The sequence below is a fragment of the Anabrus simplex genome, chromosome 1 (assembly GCF_040414725.1).
Source record: "Anabrus simplex isolate iqAnaSimp1 chromosome 1, ASM4041472v1, whole genome shotgun sequence".
Classification (NCBI taxonomy): Eukaryota; Metazoa; Arthropoda; class Insecta; order Orthoptera; family Tettigoniidae; genus Anabrus; species Anabrus simplex.
The window spans coordinates 1,053,548,299-1,053,572,081 of NC_090265.1; the positions used below are offsets into that span (position 1 = coordinate 1,053,548,299).

The 23,783-nt window shown below is 41.4% G+C and overlaps 1 protein-coding gene across 2 annotated transcripts in view; it reads right to left on the bottom strand.

The window, feature by feature from the left end:
- Positions 1 to 23,783, bottom strand: part of LOC136857952 (uncharacterized) — a 355,007-nt gene that overhangs the window by 9,513 nt on the left and 321,711 nt on the right. For both annotated transcript variants that reach the window (XM_067137083.2, XM_067137084.2), the window contains exons 3-4: positions 5,299 to 5,384; positions 2,430 to 2,554 (exon numbers count right to left, since the gene is read on the bottom strand). In XM_067137083.2, the coding sequence (XP_066993184.1) occupies positions 2,430 to 2,554; positions 5,299 to 5,384 (211 nt within the window). The remainder of the gene's footprint in view (positions 1 to 2,429; positions 2,555 to 5,298; positions 5,385 to 23,783) is intronic.

Consider the following 23,783-nt stretch of genomic DNA (forward strand, 5'->3'; position numbering starts at 1 on the left):
CAACTCCAAGCTCGGAATCGGAATGCCAAGATGACTTAACAAAACCTCCGACTTCGTCATCGGTCCCATTTAACTTTACACAAGAAGACTTACAAGGCCTAGATATACAGACTGATCAGCCCTGTGTTAGTATTAAATTGAACGGTGAGCCTGAAGTTGTCCAGCAGCCGTTTGGAACTATTTCACAATCACAACCCGAGATAACCTTACCTAATTCATTTTTTATAGATGATCCTGCTACTTGGAATGAAAGTTAAATTCAGTTGTTGAGAATATTATTAAACATAGTCCAAAACAAAAACGAAATGGTGAATTTTTCGAAATCTCTGCGATCTTACAATGATGGTAAAAGAACACTGTCTCAAAACATGTTTAAGAGTACTCTTCCTAATGGAGACGTTTTAAGAGATTGGCTATTGTATTCACAGTCAACTGGAAAAGTACTTTGTATGAAAATTATTTTTCAAATCATTTTGTGTAAATTAACTGATTAATGCTTATAGCTAAGAATAATGCATTTAAACCAGTGTGCGAAGTTTCCTAATTCTAACTCAAGTAGTGTTAGTTACATAACGTTTCCTTTGATATTGTTTTAAAACTCATAATCCTGAAAACTGTAATCTTTAATTTGTAAACAATTATATTTTTCAGAGGAACAGAAAAACGAGCGCGGTGCGGGGTGGCAACGGGGGGAGGAGGAGGCGGCTGAAGATGGTTTGCCCAGGGCGCTGACTACTTGAAATCGGGGCCTGGGGAGGTGTAGAATGAGAAGAAAGCTGGATGAACACAGGAAAAGAGAGGAAAATAAAAGATAAAGAATGAATACAGGTGCTAAAAGAATAGGACCATCAAACACAAAAGGAGAAATTAAATGTAATGGGTCACACTAAGGAATAGGAAGGAACAAACAAGTGACAAATCAAGTCATGTATAGGACCATGAAGAGAACACATGTATTGTTTTTCTTAAATATCAACATATTCTTATAACAAGCCATATGTGCAAATTATCTGTAGTAATATAACAAAAGCTCCAGAATTTATCTAGAGAGCATCTGGAGCTTAAGTTGTATTTATTTTGACTATTTATTGAATAACTTTCTTTCTCAATCCGTTAACCATCCAGAATTGGTTTTTCCCTCAGAAACAGCGAGGGATCCCACCTCTACCGCCTCAAGGGCAATGTCCTGGAACGTGAGGCTTTGGGCTGGGGAATACAACTGGGGAGGAGGACCAGTACCTCGCCGAGGCTGCCTCCCCTGCTATGCTGAACAGGGGCCTTGCTGAGGGATGGGAAGATTGGAAGGAAGAGGAAGGAAGCGGCCGTGGCCTCCAGTTAAATACCATCCTGGCATTTGCCTGAAGGAGAAGTGGGAACCACGGAAACCCACTTCCTGGATGGCTGAGGCGGGAATCGAAAACTCATCTACTCATTTGACCTCCCGAGGCTGAGTAGACCCCGTTCCAGTCCTCATACCACTTTTCAAACTTTGTGGCCTGGTCGGCAATCGAACCCGGGCCTCCGGGGATGGCAGCTAATCACACTAACCACTACACCACAGGGGCGGACTATATGGTTCTTACAAGATCTTTTGATAAGCACCTTAATGGGATTTTATTGTATCCTAAATAATGTCAACTGATACGGGAAATGAGCATGTAAGATCAACAGACAAGATGTTCTAAGCTGGAGATCCTGAATTCTGTGATACTTTTTGACCAAGTAGCGTATATTGCCAATACGTTTCATGAAGATTGGTAAAACACTTCCACAAGCCATGTACAGTAACTTTTCTTCTTAACCTGTGCTATTCACATAGACTGGATAACTTTAAGTGTTACTCTAAATCTATGTTTTCTTCCATAATTAAGCATTTCTTAATCTGTTTATCCTCCAGGGTTGGTTTTTCCCTCGGACTCAGCGAGCGATCCCACCTCTACCGCCTCAAGGGCAGTGTCCTGGAGCTTCAGACTTTGGGTCGGGGGATACAACTGGGAGGAGGACCAGTACCTCGTCCAGGCGGCCTCACCTGCTATGCTGAACAGGGACCTTGGTGGGGGATGGGAAGGTTGGAAGGGATAGACAAGGAAGAGGGAAGGTAGCGGCCATGGCCCCAAGTTAGGTACCATCCCGGCATTTGCTTAGAGGAGAAGTAGGAAACCACGGAAAACCACTTCCAGGATAGCTGAGGTGGGAATCGAACCCACCTCTACTCAGTTGACCCCCCGAGGCTGAATGGACCCCGTTCCAGCCCTCGTACCACTTTTCAAATTTTGTGGCAGAGCCGGGAATCGAACCCGGGCATCCGGGGGTGGCAGCTAATCTCACTAACCACTACACCACAGAGGCGACAGCATTTCTTAATAATAAATAAAACCCTTCCAGTTTGAGCTAAGAAGGTTGCATATTATTATAGTACTAAAACTTACCCTTTGCCAGACAAAGACGTTATGCACCATAGCACAGCCACAAAAGATGATTGCAAGACCAATGAACACACTGGTTACAATCGCAGGCGTTGAGTGAAATTGGATAAATGTGTACAATATGATTCCTGCAGAGAAAAGAAACAGTTTATAGAATATAACATGCATTTGTTATGAACAGTTTGGCAAATGTTAACAGTTTCAGATCAACAAAAGCTTTATTTTATTTTATTTGCACTATACAGGATACAACTATAACAAGGGTATGTGATTTTAAAAATTCTTGACAAAAATTATCACACTTACGATCGTCAATATGGCTCTGAAAATATGGAAAAGGAAGATGAATTAGTCTGTTCACAAAATTTTCAATGGGATCACTTCTAGCTGCATATGCTGTCCGTTATAAGTATTAAATCCTCTGAATGAATATTGAATTTCCACGACCGCATTATAATCGAAATTAACGTTCAGCCTATTAGGTCGTGTTACGTACATGTAGTACGTATTGAAGGGATGTTAAGCACAAAACAAAAATGGCCAAACGGACACCAGTGGGAGCCAAACCCACAACCTTGCTATTTCGCGTCGGTTGCTCTGCCAATCAAGCTATGGTGGCCTAGGTCATATATGCTTTTTGGAAATGATCTAAGCTACAGATCTGGTACTACTGCCGCCACAGTGTAGAGAACTGTTGAGAAAGACGCCGTTCACTATTAGCTCGTGGCTATAGTGAGAGTATTTCCTTTCGTCTGACAGATACCGGCAATGTTCTATATGTACGGGACACGACCTAATAGGTTGAAAGTTAATTTCGTTTAAATCATCTGCATTAGCTACAGAAATACTCTTGCATTTAGCAAGAAGCTTTCTTACGGCCCGTTCGAATCAACTTCCGACTATCAGTTGTTACATTTACAGTAGCAATGAAAACCATGTGTAATATGGTCTCAATGGAGTTGTTCGTGCTGAATACTACTTTATACCAAAATAAAAGTTGAAGACTGCCATGCCAAAATGTTGTAAGAACCGAAGTGGCGAAACACATTTTCTTGTGGTACCGGGTAACGGATTGTAACATACAAAAAGCTGATGTTGATAGTGCTTCTCCAAGGGAGCGAAAAGTGAAACTCAATAGTGGTGCAAGTCAGAACGTTCTATGTTCCATAATATTGCAGCTGTAACATGTTTTGCCATTGTGTTGTTCTCGCTGCAGGTTTTGGAAATTGTAGTAACATTTTCTATCTGTAGTGCTTAAAAAACTATTGGTCATGGATGATGATACGGCCATTGTGGAAAACTTAACTGGTTACGGCAAGGAATACATATCCTTAATAAAAGACAGTCGGAAGTTGCACAAGGAACATGATGGGGAAGTACTACTGACAAGCTTGTAAAAGTAAAGAAAATGCATCCTTTAGTACTTCTGAGACAACTGTATGCGTTTCATTTATTTAAAATTGATATTTTACCTTAGTTGCTCCTATAAACAACGAGAGAACAGCCGTACTCTAAGTTTACATTAATAATTAGTTTTAACATTATTCTGCATAATAATGATGATGATGAAAATCCACAGCCTGTTTCCAGTCATTCTACCGCGTCAGGAATGGAATGAATGAAGCCCCATCTAGCGGCGAGGAAAGAAACTGTGCCGGCTGCCGAAGCCTGTCGAACTCCTCTGGGGCAATTATTAATGAATGCCAGATGAAATTAAATGGTATTGGAGAGTGTTGCTGAAATTAGGGATAACAGGCATAACCGGAGTACCCGGAGAAAAAGCTGTCCCGCCTCCGCTTTATCCAGCACAAATCTCACATGAAGTGATCAGGATTTGAACCACGGAAGCCAGCGGCGAAGGGCCGGCGCGCTGCCGCTGAGCCACGGAGGCTATTCATTCTTTATAATGGGTTATGCAAATAAACATGGACCTTAGAACGTTTTAAGTAGAAATTAGCAATGGATTTACGACGTTTTGAAAGTAAGTCACACTCAAATATGACATAACTCAATGTTCGATTAACTCAGTGTAGGAATTCAACTTGCTATAATTGCTGGATTACAAATAAAGGTAAAAGAGTTATGTTCACGATGCTCTACATTTTGTGTTTACTTAAAAATGTTCTGTTTCTCTTTTCTTTCTTTCTTAATCTGTTTACCCTCAGAGTTGGTTTTTCCCTCGCACTCAGCGAGGGAATCCACCTCAGCCGCCTCAAGAGCAGTGTCCTGGAGCGTGAGACTTTGGGTCGGGGGATAAAACTGGGGAGGATGACCAGTACCTCAACCAGGCGGCCTCACCTGCTATACTAAACAGGGCCCTTGTCGGGGAATGGGAAGATCACTTTGCCAAGGCTCCGTGAATTACTGTACTAACCTATTCTGACATGCCTAACTTGTACCAGTCGGTAAACAACACAAGTGCTCCAGAAATGTTAAGAAGCGAACATATTTCACGAAGAAAGCGGTGGTGGCCTTAAGTTAGATACCATCCCGGCATTTGCCTGGAGGAGAAGTGAGAAACCACGGAAAACCACTTCGAGGATGGCTGAGGAGGGAATCGAACCCCCTTCTACTCAGTTGACCTCCCGGGGCTGATTGGACCCCGTTCCAGCCCTCATAACACTTTTCAAATTTCGTGGCAGAGCCGGGAATCGAACCCGGGCCTCCGGGGGTGGCACCTAATCACACTAACCACTACACTACAGAGGCGGAGTTGTTTCTTTTTAAAACTTAAAAAAAAAAGCTGTCCCGCCTCCGCTTTATCCAGCACAAATCTCACATGAAGTGATCAGGATCAGTGGCACTTACAACGTTTTGGCATTGCAGTCTTTAGTTATAGTTATTTATAAGCTTACATGTCTAGATACTTTACCTGTGAGAAAGACAGGTATGGAAACGAAGAATCCGCCCACCGCACAGACGCGAGTTATGGAAGATTTTTGCAGGTACTTGTTAGTTCTGAAAAAAAAAAAAAGAGAGAATGTAAAGATTGCATTTTATCTGGAAGGTTTGATGACGTTTAAACAGGAAAATACAAACAATAAAGGTATAGCCCATAAGGAGGCCGATAAAATATACATGTTTCAAACAATAACAAATTATACACCAAGGATCATGACTGATAAAAACATTCGTTCATCTTCTGCCGCCTGAAAGAGTTCCGTTCGTGCGCGATTCCATGAATATTTGAGGAATAAAAACAAGTCAACCTTCGCTGAGGCCGAATAGTTTGGTTCACTGACCTATGCATGTAACTGTTCGACCACTAAGTGTAGAAGCTGAGTTGCATTTGGCTTATGAACGTACAACAAGAAAAACAATATGGTATAATTACAGCTTTGGTGACTGAAGGTAATGCACATTTTAAGTGCATGAAACCTAAGGAAAGAACAAAGAAACAAACCAAACCCCTTAGTGCAACAGCCTCAAAAGGCCCCGACCTATCAAGCGACCGTTGCTCAGCCCAAATGTCTGCAGATTACGAGGTGTCATATCACCGGCACGACGAATCCTTTCGGCCCTTATTCTTGGCGTTCTAGACCGGGACCGCTATCTCAACGTCAGATAGCTCCTCAATTGTAGTCACGTAGGCTGAGTGACCTCGAACCAGCCCTCATATCCAGGTAAAAATCCCTGAACTGGCCGGGAATCGAACCTTGGGCCTCCGGGTAAAAGGCAAGTATTCTACCCCTATACTGCGCGGCCGGCATGAAACGCATAAACAGTATAAACGATACAGCAGATGTTTCAAGAGAGGTTCTATTAATACGAATATAGCAGCCGTTGAGTTTTCTTCAAGTAACAAAGAATTACAAATAGGACAATGGTGCCGACTAAGAAGTTATCTGCTACCACAAGTCGACCTCAGGTTAATGAAAAACGTTTCCATAACGCGAAGTAAAATGAATGTATAAAATGAGAAGTGTGTGAATATACGACCTAATGAACCATGAATATTACACAATATAATCTCCTAATAAGGCATATTTTCGTTCCTTGTTGAAACAACAGTAAAGAAAGATCGTGATGTGTCTATTCAAATATTTTAAACCTATAAATTTACTACATATCCAACCCAGAACAAAAACAGCATATTCTCAAGATACATGGCCTAATTGAAGGGCGGCTAACCAACAAAATCATGAAACAAAAGTTAGTCATTAGAATCAACTCTCAGGACGATGATTTATTTTGTGCCTGGTATGATTATTACATTTTGGTACTGTACAGTGCTTCAGGGTGATACCTTTCTCTGAAACAAATATAGCATATTATTCCCCCAAGCCAGAAATTAAAAACCCCATGCCCTACTAGAGGAAGCTATGCTAACCCACAAACAAGGACACAGTTGACGAACATGCAAGAGATTCTGACAAATTTGACAGTGTTAGAAACCCAGATTAGGTTTTAGATGAGACAACACTAATACCCATGGCAAAGATAAGGACGTTTTGGACCAATATTTTGCTGCAGTGGAGAAAACTGAACGATTGCGCCCAAAGACATACACGCCTTGAAATGACTGCAAATCCCGGTAAGAAGGAACCAAAATTGCAGGTCACTGAAGACATTTTGAACCCAACCGTGTTATAGAAAGAAGATGTAAACAAAAGGCTCTGACAGTTGGCGAGCAAGTTGAATGGTTTAAAACATATTGGGCTCTTCTTCAAGACGAAAAAGAAACTCTTTAAGTACTAAAGCAAACAGTCAACGAGGGCTATCCACTTCGACTTTTTGACCTGAGTCAGCGAGAAAAGTACACCTACCATTGTACTAATCGTACACCTACAAAGGTGAAAATTGTTTACTACATTGGTGTGAGTATATTCCTTCTGTAAGTAACTGAAAAGCTTGGATGATGCTGAATATACTGAGCCTCTGTTGGACTCCGAAACACACGATATAAAAAAAAAACTGTTTCCTTATTTGAGAAAGATGAAAGACGTAACGATCCCTCAGTTTTGGTGTTACCGAGCTCGATAGCTGCGGTCGTTTAAGTGCGACCAGTATCCAGTATTCGGGAGATAGTAGGTTCGAACCCCACTGTCGGCAGCCCTGAAAATGGTTTTCCGTGGTTTCCCATTTTCACACCAGGCAAATGCTGGGTCTGTACATTAAGTAAGGCCACGGCCACTTCCTTCCCACTCCTAGCCCTTTCCTGTCCCATCGTCGCAATAAGACCTATCTGTGTCGGTGCGACGGAAAGCAACTAGCAAAAAAAAAGTTGTGGTGTTTTTTATGTAACAGCTGATAGATTTACGGTATTCCAATGAGATACAATGTGTCTTATTAGGTTACCTTGCTCTTTCAATATAATAATAATACAATGTAGGCCTAACTCAAATATTTATATTTGTGTACAAGTTACTAGTCGATTTTTTTATTATAATTTTATTTTGATAAATATACACGAATATCTGAAGTAATTCATATGATTTATTCCTGACATAACTATTGTTATCCTAACCATATTAAACTACCTTCGAGATTTTCTTTCTTGTTTCATTTACGCAAGGAATTTCTGCACTTAGTGCTATTCTAAATTACTTTTTTCGCGAAATGAAACCCATTTACAGATTTAACAGCGTTTATTTAAGTTTAACATTAGGTATGCCACTAAGGAATTATGTGGGTTAGTGACCTCTGGCTTGTTACCCTTCAGTTATTCCACAACATCAAGGTTTTAAGATGATAAAATCATAATATGATAAAATCATCTTCCTTGTCTGACGGTACAGTCGTGTGGATGTTACAAAGGGCCGATGACCTAGGTGTTACGCCCGTTTATACAACAAGCATCATTATCAGAGAATATTACAAACTATACTAGGGAATCACTGACCGGAATGGCTGCATGTTATCCATGTTGTACCTTAATATTTATAATTAAGTGAATTTGTTCATTATTGCAATTGTTCACTGTATGTCTATTACATTTGTTGTAGTATTAAACATGTCTTTCAGATATTTGTATCTAATTCACCAGATAAGGACTATCAAATTGAAATTATTAGGCACGTTTTGATCTAGGACGCTGCGAATACTGTCACTTTGCAAAGACTCCGTGAACTCAAAAAATTTGGGAATTACTGTACTAACCTATTCTGACATGCCTAACTTGTACCAGTCGGTAAACAACAGAAGTGCTCCAGAAATTTTAAGAAGCGCAAGATATTTCACGAATGGAGCAGATACCTTTTCTTTCTTTCTTTCTTTCTTTCTTTCTTTCTTTCTTTCTTTCTTTCTTTCTTAATCTGTTTACCCCCCCCCCTCCAAGGTGGGTTTTTTCCTCGGACTCAGCGAGGGATCCCACCTCTACTGCCGCAAGAGCAATGTCCTCGAGTGTGAGACTTTGGGTCGGGTACATCGTCCAGGCTGCCTCACCTGCTATGCTACACAGGGGCCTTGTGGGAAGATTTGAAAGGATAGACAAGTAAGAGGGAAGGAAGCGGCTGTTGCCTTAAGTGAGATACCATCCCGGCATTTGCCTGGAGGAGAAGTGGGAACCACTTCGAGGATGGCCAAGATAGGAATTGAACCCACCTCTCCTCTACCCCTTTTCAAATTTCGTGGCAGAGCCGGGAATCGAACCCGGCTCTCCAGGGATGGCAGCCAATCACGCTAACCACTACAGAGGCATGCAGCGTAAACCACACTGAAGAGTGTTCGATTCAAATAGAAGGCAACTCTCACAACATCCTTGATTTGCGGACAGCCTACAAGCCCTGCGGCAGGCGCGCACCGATCTGGTCATCGGAGGCGATGGGCTGAAATGTGGGTCATCACAGCGTACAGTATTAGTATAGAGTACAGTTTAGACGCTACCTGACAAATGAGACGAAATACTCTCACTATAACCATGAGCTAATAATAAACGACTTCTATCATTCTCAACAATTCAACAAACTTTGAACTCCCTTAAAATACTTCTTTCTTTCTCTTTTTGTCTGTTTACCTTCCAGGATTGGTTTTTCCCTCGGATTCAGAGAGGGATCCCACCTCTACCGCCTCACGGGCAGTGTCCTGGAGCATGAGACATTGGGTCGGGGGTACATCTTGGGAGGAGGACCAGTCCCTCGCCCAGGCTGCCTCATCTGCTATGCTGAACAGGGGCCTTGTAGGGTGATGGGAAGGGTGGAAGGGATATACAAGGAAGAGAGAAGGAAACGGCCGTGGCATTAAGTTAGGTACCATTCCTGCATTTTCCTGGAAGAAAAGTGGGAAACCACGGAAAACCACTTCCAGCATGGCTGAAGTAGGAATCGAACCCCCCTCTACTCAGTTGACTTCCCGAGGCTGAGTGGACCCCGTTACAGCCCTCGTATCACTTTTCAAATTTCGTGGCAGAGCCGGGAATCGAACCCGGGCTCCGGGGGTGGCAGTTAATCGCACTAACCACTATACCATAGGGGCGCACTCCATTAAAATCCAAGGTCATTTACCACGCCATTTAAATAGCTTCGTTCTATATACTGTAGAAAACAAGCTAATTTCTGGTAAGAACTTAGTAACTTTCGAATACATTTCGAGTAAGGTTATCATAACTAAAATATGGAAAATGTTAATATCAAACTGGGAAATGCTTAATGGAGCAGATGAATATTACCAGCTGGGGAGCAGAATCATCAGTGATGGCCGAGGTGCGGTTATTGCCGCGTAGCTGTGAGTTTGCATTCGGGAGATGGTGGTTTCAAATTCCACTGTCAGCCTCCCTGAAGTTGGTTTTCCGTGATTTCCCCATTTTCACACCAAGCAAATGCTGGGGCTGTACCTTAATTAAATCCGCAGCCGCTACCTTCCCATTCCTAACCGTTTCCCAAATTTGCATAGACGAAAACCTTCGATACGTGTGACGTTAAATTAGTAGAAAAAAAGAAAAAAGAAATATGTTGCCTGAAATGGAGGAATATAAAGATTAGATTATTTCAAGCAAGGAAATTCTTTCTTAAGAAAAAGTTACATATTTGAGACTTAGATATGTATCTTAGAAACATGTTTTTGAAGATGTGTGAGTGAAATGTGGTTATGTTTGGAGGAACAACATAAGCAGAAAGAAAGAGAATGGAAACTTTGGAAAAGTAGTGTTACCGAATAATGTTAAAAGAAAGACGAACAAATGAAAAGAAAAAATTCAATGAAGAAGGTGAGATGAGAACGGTGACATTTAATGTAAAGAACAGCCAGACTGATATGGCACATCTAGAGACACCTAGGAATTCAGTTGTTTTGAGGACATTTTAGAGTAGGTGCAGGATGAAACAGGTAGAGCTGAAAAGTTAGCACAGGAACTCTATCAAACCATCCTATGTACTGATGATCCAAACGATGACGATGAGTACTACTACTACTACTTGAGGGTCGATAACTTCGATGTTTGGCACCTTAAGACAGCAATCATTACTACTACCATACATGTACTTGACGAGCGAACGGGCCTGGAAAACATTTTGTGGAAGTCACACCGGCAGTTATGTACAAGCCATAATGTCGTTATTTCATTCTAGATTTTATCCCAGGTGAATGACTTCCCATAAGGGACAATAATTAGTATGAATTACACACACAGCAACTCTGCGTTCTGTATTTATTTTTATATTCATACATTTCTTAATGAATTGTTAGTTTACCGACCGCTTAGTTAGTGGATAGGGTGTTGAACGTTGTGGTCCCAGACTTTGACTTGTTATAACAATTTGGAGTGGAACTTACCAACATTGTGACGACAATCGAGAGATTTTGGTAACGAAGGTGGCGAATCTCAATCAATCAATCAATCAATCATGATTGATTGATTGATTGATTGATTACCTAGCTTTTTCTTAAACGTTTTCAAAGAACTTAGGAATCTGTCGAACATTTCCCTTGACAATTTATTCCAATCCCTCACTCCGTGTGCTATAAATGAATATTTGTCCCAGTTTTTCCTCTTGGGTCCTCGTATCTTCTTCCTCTTGAATTCCAACTTTATCTTCATATTGTCATCTTTCCTACTCTTAAAGACGCCACTCAAACTTATTCGTCTACTAATGTCATTCCACGCCATCTCTCCACTGACTGCTCAGAACATACCACATAGTCGAGCAGCTCGCGTCCTTATTCCCAAGTCTTCCCAGCTCAAAGTTTGCAACATTTTAGTAACACTACTCCTTTGTCGGAAATAACCCAGAACAAATCGTGCTTCTGTCCTTTGGATATTTTCCAGTTCCCGTATCATGTAGTCCTGTTGCGGGTCCCATACACTGGAACCTTACTCTAGTTGGGGTCTTACCAGAGACTTATATGCTCTCTCCGTTACATCCTTACTACAACCCCTAAACACCCTCATAACCATGTGTAGAGATCTGTATCCTTTATTTACAATCCCATTTATGTGATTACCCCAATGAAGATCTTTCCATATATTAAGACCTAGGTACTTAGAATGATCCCCAAAAGGAACTTTCGCCCCATCAACGCAGTAATTAAAACTGAGAGGACTTTTCCTATTTGTGAAACTCACGACCTGACTTTTAACCCCTTTGTGGTCTCGACAGAATATCTGTTCACCTAGAAGCATAAATAAGGAAAACGTTTAAGACGTGATAAAACAGCATGCTGTGAAAAGGAGATTTACGCAAGCGTATGTTATGAAGCTGAAAGCGTTTAAGTCTCTTCATTCCGCGCGCCAGTAGCATGAACAAATAATGTTAACTTCACGGACAATTTAAATACGTCATTCCAATTGAAACATCAAAAAGTTCCAGGCTTAATGTAGTCATCAGAATGTAATAAAAATGTATTGGTTTTACATCCCACCAACTACGAATTTCGGAGGCCTCAAAGTGCCAGCATTTTGCTCCACAGGAGTTCTTTTAGATGCCGATAAATCCACCGACACGAGGCTGACGTATTGCAGCAACTTCAAATACCACCAGACTAAACCAAGATCGAACCCGTCAACTTGGTCTGAGCTATTCAGCCCCGCTGTCATCACCAAGAAAACAAATCTAGATAACGTGGAAATCTCTTGACATTTCCTCCCCTGATATGTGTGCGCTGCCGAAGATGACAATAGCGACTGTGGCACTGAAGAAGAGAGGTAGCGTGCCATCATTAGTCGGCACTGTGGGGCTTCCGCATTCCGGACCGGGCCACTCGGCTCAGCTCTCACACCTGGTTATACGGAACTACAAATGTTAGAAAATACTCAAAATGTTTGCTCTACAGGAAGGTCATATGTGTGCAGAGACTTCCCTTTGCTCTCCATGTTCCTTTCCTATGCCGTCACCACCTCACCGTCATAAGAGATAGAAGCGGCTACTGGATGATTCACATTTTACAAGTTCGTATTCAGGTGCATATTTTGAAGATGCTGACATCTTGAGACCGACAGTTTTATTCGTTAACACCTACACGAGTAGACCAATGTCATTATACCAATAGCGTAGCCAGGATCGACCGATGGGAGAGGAGAATTACAGTTACAAAATTATGATAGAACCTAATGAAGTTGCGTGTTAGTGTGTGGTGTGCGCTTGCACGAGTGTCCTTACAAGTGAATTATGTTAACATTCATATTGCAGTACACTACAAAATCTTACATTAAAATACAGAACAAGAACAATATGATCAAGGTCAACAGTTTTACAGAGAATGGTATGTTCGGATTACAATCTAAAATCCATCTTCCGAGGTTTCTTAGAAAATAGATTCAAGAAATCTGTTGGTTTTATAATTATGTCTCTGTGAATGTTCAAAAGAGCCAACCAATGGAGACGACCTTCACTTTTTTTTTATTGTAAGATCTTTAACACGTACTCAATGATAAAATTGAAAGTGAATATTTAAAAACTAAGCTTCAGTCGCAACGGAATATTTTTGAGATGACACACACTTATAGTTGACTCAACAAGATGTAACAAATTCATAATGTACATAGCCCCTAGTCTTCAATAAAACAGTATAATATTCTTAGAAAACAGCTGTATATTAAATAGAGCAACAATTAAATGTCACAATTTCACTACCTGACGATAGTGTCTGAAACGCGTTGTGGAATACAAATTAATAAAAACTGCGACTGGTAATTATTTCATAACGAATAAATTACCTATATTTACCAAGATTGTCACACTTAACTTTCATAAGCAATTCTCCTAACCACGAACTTGAATGGGAACAGAACAGGATAAAGGAAAACTGAGCACAAAGTAACTTACAGTTTGCGTTTTAGGTTTATATACCTATACAAATTTATTCAAAAGATGGATAAGCACGCAGGTGCATTCACTCGCTCTGAGAAATATATTAGCCACCATTTTTTCAGAGTCAAGGCGCTATATTCACACTGAAATGAAATGGCGTATGTTTTCTTTTCTTTTTTTTTTTTTTGCTTTACGTCGCACCGACACAGATAGACATGGCTCGGAGTGGGAAGGAAGCGGCCGTGGCCTTAATTAAGGTACAGCACCAGCATTATGAACAGTTTTTCGGCGAACGGCATGTTCAGATTACAATCTGAAATACAACTTTCGAGGCTTCTTAGAAAATAGACTCAAGAGATCTGTTGGTTGTAAAATGATGTCTCTGTGAATGTTCAAAAGAGACAACCCGTGAAGTCATATTTCACTTGTTTATTGTCAGTTTCCGTTTACTTTCTTTTGTAAAGCTCCCATTGGGGGGGGGGCAGGCCCCTGCATTATTCCAATCTCTAAGATCACCTGTCTCGCCAGCTTGTAAGATCCAGCAAGGGATCAAGAAGATGAGATTTGATTTGTGGAAATATCATCATCTAAACTTACATGACGTGGAGAGTAGATTCGTACTTGGCTTCTCCACTGTAAAATCTATATAAAAAAGGGGGGTCTCTTTTTGGAAAAGTTCGCCAAACTCTTAAGAAATAAGTGTAGTAAATACACGCTAAACAGTTATTTACACTGACTGATCTTCTCTTCAAGAATTCGCATCTTATTTCGTCATTTAGGCTCGCTTTACGGTTAACCTCAAGTCCTTCCATTTTCTATTCCTTTTATATCTTTGTTGACGAAATGTATTGAAAGAAAGGAAAAGAAAACTGTTAGTCAGAAGGTGTGTGAATTTGTTTATGGCAAATCTCTCATACAAAAGGCAATGTACTGCTTTAATTAACGGAAAACCGAGCTCGATAGCTGCAGTCGCTTAAGTGCGACCAGTATCCAGTATTCGGGAGATAGTAGGTTCGAACCCCACTGTCGGCAGCCCTGAAAATGGTTTTCCGTGGTTTCCCCATTTTCACACCAGGCAAATGCTGGGGTTGTACCTTAATTAAGGCCACGGCCGCTTCCTTCCCACTCGTAGCCCTTTCCTGTCCCATCGTCGCCATAAGACCTATCTGTGTCGGTGCGACGTAAAGCAACTAGCAAAAAAAATTAACGAAAATGACACTTATATTAAAGTATAATATTTGAGTTCCTTGGTCCACCTTTTGAAATACTCTCCGAACACTCTCCACGAAAGGGAAAAGAACATTCTGATTAAGAATTCCTTGGCATCGATTACTAGCAAAAATACGAATTAATAAAATAAAGTGATAATATTAATAAAATAACTTTTAAAATTCGTTTTTCAGCAAAACATCAGCCTTGAAGCTAACAACGTGGCGTTAAACAGATTTATAACTCCTTTTCCATAACATTTCTGGACAACAATGAATAGTAACGCATTTATAAATAGTTTTTGAAGGATTCGCTGAAAACGTGAGAGGTAACTTCATAACAAATAAATGAGATGCTTTCTACGTACACACACGAAAATTCCCTTTCCTTAGAAACATCATATTTTGATGTGTTTGCCAAAGAATCATACGAGTATATAAAGACTTTGACTTTATTTTATTTTATTTTTTGCTAGGGGCTTTATCGCACCGACACAGATAGGTCTTATGGCGACGATGGGATAGGCAAGGCTTAGGAGCTGGAAGGAAGCGGTCGTGGCCTTAATTAAGGTACAGCTCCAGCACTTGCCTGGTGTGAAAATGGAAAACCACGGAAAACTATTTTCAGGGCTGCCGACAGTGGGGTTCGAACCTACTATCTTCCGGATGCAAGCTCACAGCCGCGCGCCTCTACGCGCACGGCCAACTCGCCCGGTAAGACTTTATTAATCGTTGGTCACCAACATAAAGAAGTGAACAGAACTCTGTGGAAAAGTCAGGTAGAGGAAAGGGTTAAAGTCAGAGAAGAATGACGAAATGTGAAGTGTTGCCCACATAAGGAGCTTTTTCACGCGCACGCCCACAAACTTATCACTTATATGGCAACATGTCCCAGGCACGGCTGTAGCAGAAGAGCCAGCGCCAGTGCGGATAAAATTATCTAGCCACTAGCAAAAAAAAAAAAAAAAAAAAAAAAAAAAAAAAAAAAAAAAAAAAAAAAATACTACGTTGGGGAAATGAGGGAGGGGATATTTTATCTGCATGTGGCATCTCCGAGATTATATTTGATTAGTATACAGACTAACAGTGGAAATAGAAAATAAAACCCTATATACTAACAGATATTATGTAGTAACCAAGCGACGGTTTTCACACCATTATCACCTAAGAATTTACATTTCGATAAAGGAAGCAGGAATTCAAATTTAACCGTTATTTCTAAAATGACATGTTTTAAAAGACGTTCATAAAATTTCGCTTCACTAACAAGACATTGAATATATTCTTAGAAAACTGGCTGGCAGAACTAATAGAAAATAGTTCATTGAAACATCATTTGCCTCATAGTTTCTAAGTTATCTTAGTGAGTGAATGGCTGAAGTACGAGAATGCTAAGAGACAACGGAATCAATTCCGCTCTCTGCAGATAATATATTGAAAATATTCCCTTGTTGTATACCGTGGAAAAGGGAAAACACTTCATAATCAACGGCTGCACACAGACGTAGAACATACAGGGAGCTCTTCGAGCAGCGCTTCGGGACGATCTCGCCCGCAGACGCAATGAGGAATGGGACATCACGGTGTCAGATGCTTCCTATGCAGCTTAAGGTGAAGTGTTAATTGGCTCTGTTTTAAGGGGAGAGGATCGCCGTTTACTAGTTTAAGTTTAGTAAAATTCATCTTTCATAGCTCTTTTTACCATTGGCTTAACGTCGTACCGACACAGCTAGGTCTTATGGCGACGATGGGACAGGAAACAGCTAGGGGTGAGAAGGAAGTAGTCCCAATATTTGTTTGGTGTGAAAACGGGAAACCACGGAAAATCATCTTCAGGGCTACTGGCAGTGGGGTTCGAACCCACCATCTCCCGAATGCAACCTCACAGCAGCGTGCCCCTAACCAGCCGGTCAACTCGCTCGGTTTTCATAGCTCTGCAACTACAAATGCTACTTAAGCATATTTAGTATACAGTCATTACCATTCGTTGATAATTTCAGACCGGGCGAATTGGCCGTGCAGTTAGGGGCGCGCAGCTGTGAGCTTGCATCCGGGAGATAGTGGGTTCAACTATTTCATCTTCAGAATTTGATGAATAGAACAGTGAAGTATCATCTGCCAAAAATGAAGTTAATTAATTAATTAATAAAAGAACGGAAAATGACTTTAATTGGGAACAAAATAGGATAGCGAGGAGTATGTGTTAACGAAAAAAACTTGTTCAAATGCCTTAAAGAGCTGACGCAGGAAGTGCAGAAGGAAGAATTAAGCCTTAAAAGCTAGGTGAGCAATAGAGCCTCCGTGGCTCAGGTGGCAGCGCGCCGGCCTGGGTTCCGTTGTTCAAATCCCGGCCACTCCATATGAGATTTGTGCTGGACAAAGCAGTGGTGGAACAGGATTTTCTCCGGGTACTCCGGTTTTCCCTGTCATCTTTCATTCCACCAACACTCTCCAATAATATAATTTCATTTCATCTTTCATTCATTAATCATTACCCCAGAGGAATGCGGCAGGCTTCTGCAGCCGGCACAATTCCTATCCTCGCCGCTTAGATGGGGTCTTCATTCCATTCCTGACCCGGTCGAATGACTGGAAACTGGCTGTGGATTTTCATTTTCAAGCTAGGTGAGCACAGAAAGTATAATATTTATAATGTGTAGACGATTTATACATTACATCTCTATTACCCTACCATTTTTTTTATAAAAGCTATTTGTTTGGGGCATCGACCCATGTGGATCTTTTGCCCCTATTACCCCACCATAGTTACAAACCATCGGTAAAAGGAAATAAAGAAAATAGTACATTACTGGACTAACTACTTAACTACAACTAAATCTATAGTAATTCTACACTAAATCTGTCTGGCCGCGACATTACCCCTTGGTGAGGAATGCGACCACCCTTTCATGGGATGCCGCGACCAGACATGTCTCATGAGGTCGGAAACCGAGCCCTCATAGATTATTTATACCTTCAAATTAATTGGCCGGCAAATATATATGGTTGGAGAGCTATTAAAAGGAAATTCAGCGTTGTATTTTCTAGGAAAATCAGTATCAGGCATGAATTCACCCACATCATAAACCCTGTTCAAGTTTATATTTTTATCGAAATTCTGTATCACCTATTTCGGCCATGTTAAAGCATTTTTGCAGCATGTAAAACTTCTCTCTCTCTCTTTTTTTTTTACATCGCACCGACACAGAAAGGTTGTTTTTTTCTTCTTTTTTTTTGCTAGTTGCTTTACGTCGCACCGACACAGATAGGTCTTATGGCGACGATGGGACAGGGAAGGGCTAGGAGTGGGAAGGAAGCGGCCGTGGCCTTAATTAAGGTGTGAAAATGGGAAACCATGGAAAACCATTTTCAGGGCTGCCGACAGAAAGGTCTTATGGCGTCGATGGGATAGGAAAGGGTTAGGAATTGGAAAGAAGTGGCCTCGGCCTTAATTAAGGTACAGCCCCGGCATTTGCCTGGTGTGAAAATGGGAAACCACGGAAAACCATTTTCAGGGCTGCCGACAGTGGAGCTCGAACCCACTATCTCCCGATTACTGGATACTGGCCGCACTTACGCAACTGCAGCTATCGAGCTCGGTGCATGTAAAACTGATGTTAGGACAAATGTAAATTAAACTGCGAATTAATAATAATAATAATTTCAACTTCACATCTTCGGGAACAGAAGCTGACCTTGGAATGAAGGATGCGATGCTTGACGGCTGTTCACAGGCAATATTTGAGCAGGCAATCTAAACATCTGGTAGCGCTAATGTGATCAAAGAAAGCTTACAGTGTTCCGTTTTGGAAAGTCAAAGATCTACAGTACTGTATGTGTACGCTGGGAGCACACAAACGAACCGACCACTATTACACAGTTTTAGGTACGATCATTACACAACAAGTCGCTCACGTATATCCATTCTGATTTCTTAGCTCTGTAGTGTAATTGATGGCACATTGGACTGCCTAGCCTTCGAAACCCGTGTGCGTGTGACCCTGACAGATACGCGTAGGTCGAGTCTGACCGTCTGTCGCGTTCCTCGTCACGATAGCCATCGAACAGCGCCCAAGACGGCAATGCAAACAATCCGTGAATAACATTCCTAGATCACTGTTCGTGAACAAATATTTTATGCAGCTTGAGTAGTAAGACACGCCAAAATAAAAGTACCACCGCCATCAGTTTTAAATTTATATGATCTGATCAGTTCCTTGAGTGGTTTACTTTTCTTGTGTTGTCGAACGTGATAATAAGGTGGTCATTATCTTTCCATTAAGCTAGCCGAAGTCTGAATCCCGTCCGACTCGTTGGCTGAACGGTCAGCGTACTGGCGTTCGGTTCAGAGGGTCCCGGGTTCGATTCCCGGCCGGGTTGGGGATTTTAACCTTAATTCGTTAATTCCAATGGCACGGGGGCTGGGTGTATGTGTTGTCTTCAACATCATTTCATCCTCATCACGACGCGCAGGTCGCCTACGGGAGTCAGATAGAAAGACCTGCATCTGGCGAGCCGAATCCGTCCCGGGATATCCCAGCACTAAAAGCCATACGACATTTCATTTCAGTCTGAAGCCCTGTGATTAGGACACCATATAATAATATGATCAGTAGATTTGTCCGACTACCGGGCGAGTTGGCCGTGCGGTTAGGAGCGCGCAGCTGTGAGCTCGCATACGGGAGATAGTGGGTTCGAACGCCACTGTCGGCAGCTCTGAAGATGGTTTTCGTGGTTTCCCATTTTCACACCAGTCAAATTCTGGGGCTGTACCTTAATTAAGGCCACGGTCGTTCCTTCCCATTCCCAGGCCTTTCCTGTCCCATCGTCGCCATAAAACCTATCTGTGACGGTGCGACGTAACGCAACTACCAAAAAAATATATCCGACTCGTTGGCAGAATGGTCAGCGTACTGGCCTTCGTTTCAGAGGGTCCCGGATCCGATTCCCGGCCGGGTCGGGGACTTTACCCTTAATTGGTCAATTCCAATGGCTGGGGCGCTGGGTGTTTGTGCTGTCCCCAACAACCCTGCAACTCACACACCACACATAACACTATCCTTCACCACAATAACACGCAGTTATCTACAAATGGCAGATATCGCCCACCCTCAACGGAGGGTCTTGCGTTACAAGGGCTGCACCCGGCTAGAAATAGCCACACGAAATTATTATTATTATTATTATTATTATTATTATTATTATTATTATTATTATATCAGTGGATTTAAAGCCCAGTAAGTTTGTCTTGTACCAAGCTGTGCGGCTTGGGTCACGTAGCTATCAACTTGCATTCGGGATATAGTGGGTTCGAACCCCACAGTCGGCAGCCCTGAAGACAGTTTTCCGTGGTTTCCCATTTTCACATCAGGCAAACGCTGGGGCTGTACCGCAATTAAGGCCACGGTTGCTCCTAGCCCTTTCCTATCCCGACGTCGCCACAAGACCTATCTGTGTCGATGCGACGTAATGCAGATTGTAAAAAAGAAAAAAAACTGTTCTTGTCATATAGTACACATAGTGCTCACACACGTAAGAAAAGTTTAATAAGAAGGTTAGCATTTACGCTTTTTACGTTCCGAAATTCTTCTGAACTCAGCTCAGTACTCAAAGTATTGTACGGGCCACAATCAGCCTACCGTATTGAAATCGACAATTCCACACGAACCCTCTGGTATTAATTAGACAAAAAAGTAAAAATAACATCTTGGTGTTCTGGTTCTTCTGTCCTCATCCTGGCGGCGTTATTCTTTTGTCCTGTATCCGTCAATTTTTTTTTTTTTTTTTTTTGCTATTTGCTTTACGTCGCACTGACACAGATAGGTCTTATGGCGACGATGGGATAGGAAAGGCCTAGGACTTGGAAGGAAGCGGCCGTGGCCTTAATTATGGTACAGCCCCGGCATTTGCCTGGTGTGAAAATGGGAAACCACGGAAAACCATCTTCAAGGCTGCCGACAGTGGGACTCGAACCCACTGTCTCCCGATTACTAGATACTGGCCGCACTGAAGCGACTGCAGCTATCGAGCTCGGTCAATATTCTTTAATAATCGTGTTACGGACCACTTCAGACGATAGCAGTTTTTAAAAATAGGAAAGTTGGAGAGCCACGGGACTCGAATAAGAATCCTCAAGTTGTTTTCTTCATTCGGCAGAAAACATAAAATTAAGTCGTTCCGATATCAACAAATAAACTGCCCTCAGGATTCTTCGGCAATCACCACAGCCTGAAATTCACTCACTGACCGGACCAAATTTAAACGTAAATAAAGGTAAACTATAAGATATGAATTTTCAGGAGTCGATAAAAGAGATTATTTGCGATTTAATTAATAATAACACTTAAATGAAAGTCAGTAAGAAGCCATTTCTTGAGTAAAAAATGTAAATGATATCTTGATATTCACACTATACTTGTACGATAGACTATTAATATCTATGCCATACAATAGATGGCTTGAAGGAGAGAACGGAGAAGGTGCCCTTACCGTTTCGAGAACAGAGTGGAAGCAAATACATAAAGTTGAAAATTACAGGCCAGTAAGTTTGTCATGCGTTGTATGTAAGCTTTGGGAAGGCATTCTTTCTGATTATATTAGACATGTTTGCGAAATTAATAAGTGGTTCAATAGAAGGCAGTTCGGTTTTAGGAAAGGTCATTCCACTGAAGCTCAACTTGTAGGATTCCAGCAAGATATAGCAGATATCTTGGATTTCTGGAGGTCAAATGGACTGTATCGCGATTGACCTGTCTAAAGCATTTGATAGGGTGGATCATGGGAGACTACTGGTATAAATGAGTGCGATTGGACTAGATAAAAGAGCGACTGAATGGGTTGCTATATTTCTAGAAAATAGATCTCAGAGAATTAGAGTAGGCGAAGCTTTATCTGACCCTGTAATAATTAAGAGGGGAATTCCTCAAGCCAGTATTATTGGACCTTTATGTTTTCTTATATATAAATGATATGAGTAAACAAGTTATTCAGAGGTAAGGCGTTTTGCTGATGATGTTATTCTGTATAGAGCAATAAATAAGTTACAAGATTATGAGCAACTGCGACATGACCTCGATAATGTTGTGAGATGGACAGCAGGCAATGGTATGTTGATAAACGGGGTTAAAAGTCAGGTTGTGAGTTTCACAAATAGGAAAAGTCCTCTCAGTTTTAATTACTGCGTTGATGGGGTGAAAGTTCCTTTTGGGGATCATTGTAAGTATTTAGGTGTTAATATAAGGAAAAATCTTCATTGGGGTAATCACATAAATGGGATTGTAAATAAAGGGTACAGACCTCTGCACATGATTATGAGGGTGTTTAGGGATTGTAGCAAGGATGTAAAGGAGAGGGCATATAAGTCTCTGGTAAGACCCCAACTAGAGTATGGTTCCAGTGTATGCGACCCTCACCAGGATTACCTGATTCAAGAACTGGAAAAAATCCAAAGAAAAGCAGCTCGATTTGTTTTGGGTGATTTCCGACAAAAGAGTAGTGTTACAAAAATGTTGCAAAGTTTGGGCTGGGAAGAAATGAGAGAAAGAAGACGAGCTGCTCGACTAAGTGGTATGTTCCGGGCTGTCAGCGGAGAGATGGCGTGGAATGACATTTGTAGACGAATAAGTTTGGGTGGCGTCTTTAAAAGTACGAAAGATCACAATATGAATATGAAGTTGGAATTCAAAAGGACAAACCGGGGCAAATTTTCATGTATAAGAAGGGGAATTAGGGATTGGAATAACTTACCAAGGGAGACGTTCAATAAATTTTAATTTCTTTGAAATCATTTAAGAAAAGGCTAGGAAAACAACAGATAGGGAATCTGCCACCTGGGCGACTGCTCTAAATGCAGATCAGTAGTGATTGATTGAAGCAACGTTGTCTCGATTGAGATATACCATCAAATTCAAGAGTCCGGAAATGGTTTATAGAGGGTCTGTCATCACATAAGACCAGAACTGTGTCACACAGCGCAAACACAGATATACTTGTCAACCAAAAGCGCATCAAAATAACGATGAAAATACTTTGTAAACGCACTGAGGAAAGCATGAACAGCGCACTTAATTTTCTTTCCCACGTTTTCAGACAACAAACATTATTTCCCCACATCTCACCAAAAATAGTATATTTGTATGACATATTACGGGTACCATAAGTTATCATCAATTGGAAAACAAAATAGTTCATTCGTATTAATGCCCGGCTCCTTGGCTGAATGGTCACACAGCTCCGGGTTGGATTTCCGGTCGGATCGGGGATTTAGATCTTACGTGGTTGTTTCCATTGGCTTGGAGGCTGGGTATTCGTACTGTCCCCAACATTCCTGCAACTCATACAGCACACGGAGCACTGTTCTCCACACAATAACACTCAGTTTACCACACACGGGAGACGCCGCCCACCCTCGTCGGAGGGTCTGTCTTACAAGGGCTGCACCAGCCTAGAAATAGCCACACGAAAATATTATTCCTATTCGTTACATTTCTTCTAGTTGTTTCAAAGCGTCTTTTCCCTCCGTCCGCGATAATTAACCTGTCATGGGCTATATCATTAACCCGCGAATGGTCGCTCTATGAGATTTTCTCTCACATAATTTTTTATTGTGAAATTACTTCACAGTGATGAAAGGGAGGTGACTGTTTCCTCTTCTAGCTGAGTTTATAACTGTCGTGAGTAGAGCGATTCACATTTAAAGGGAAAGCACCCCCTCCCTAGTCAGAACAAATGTTCCTATGTGTCCGTGCGCGCTGCGTGAGCGTTTCTCTCATCGCGCGATTAATGACTTTGGTGTCATGTTGAAGTGGAGCGGGAACTTACTCCTGTTGTACGCGTTAGTATTTGTATTATGAGCACTTCTTGTTTTTGAAAATGTTATTGTGTTTAGAAACCTTGCTTTGTACGTAAATATTACTAGATATAATGCATGTGTGAGATTTTAGTTTTTACAACTTCAGGAAGGAAGT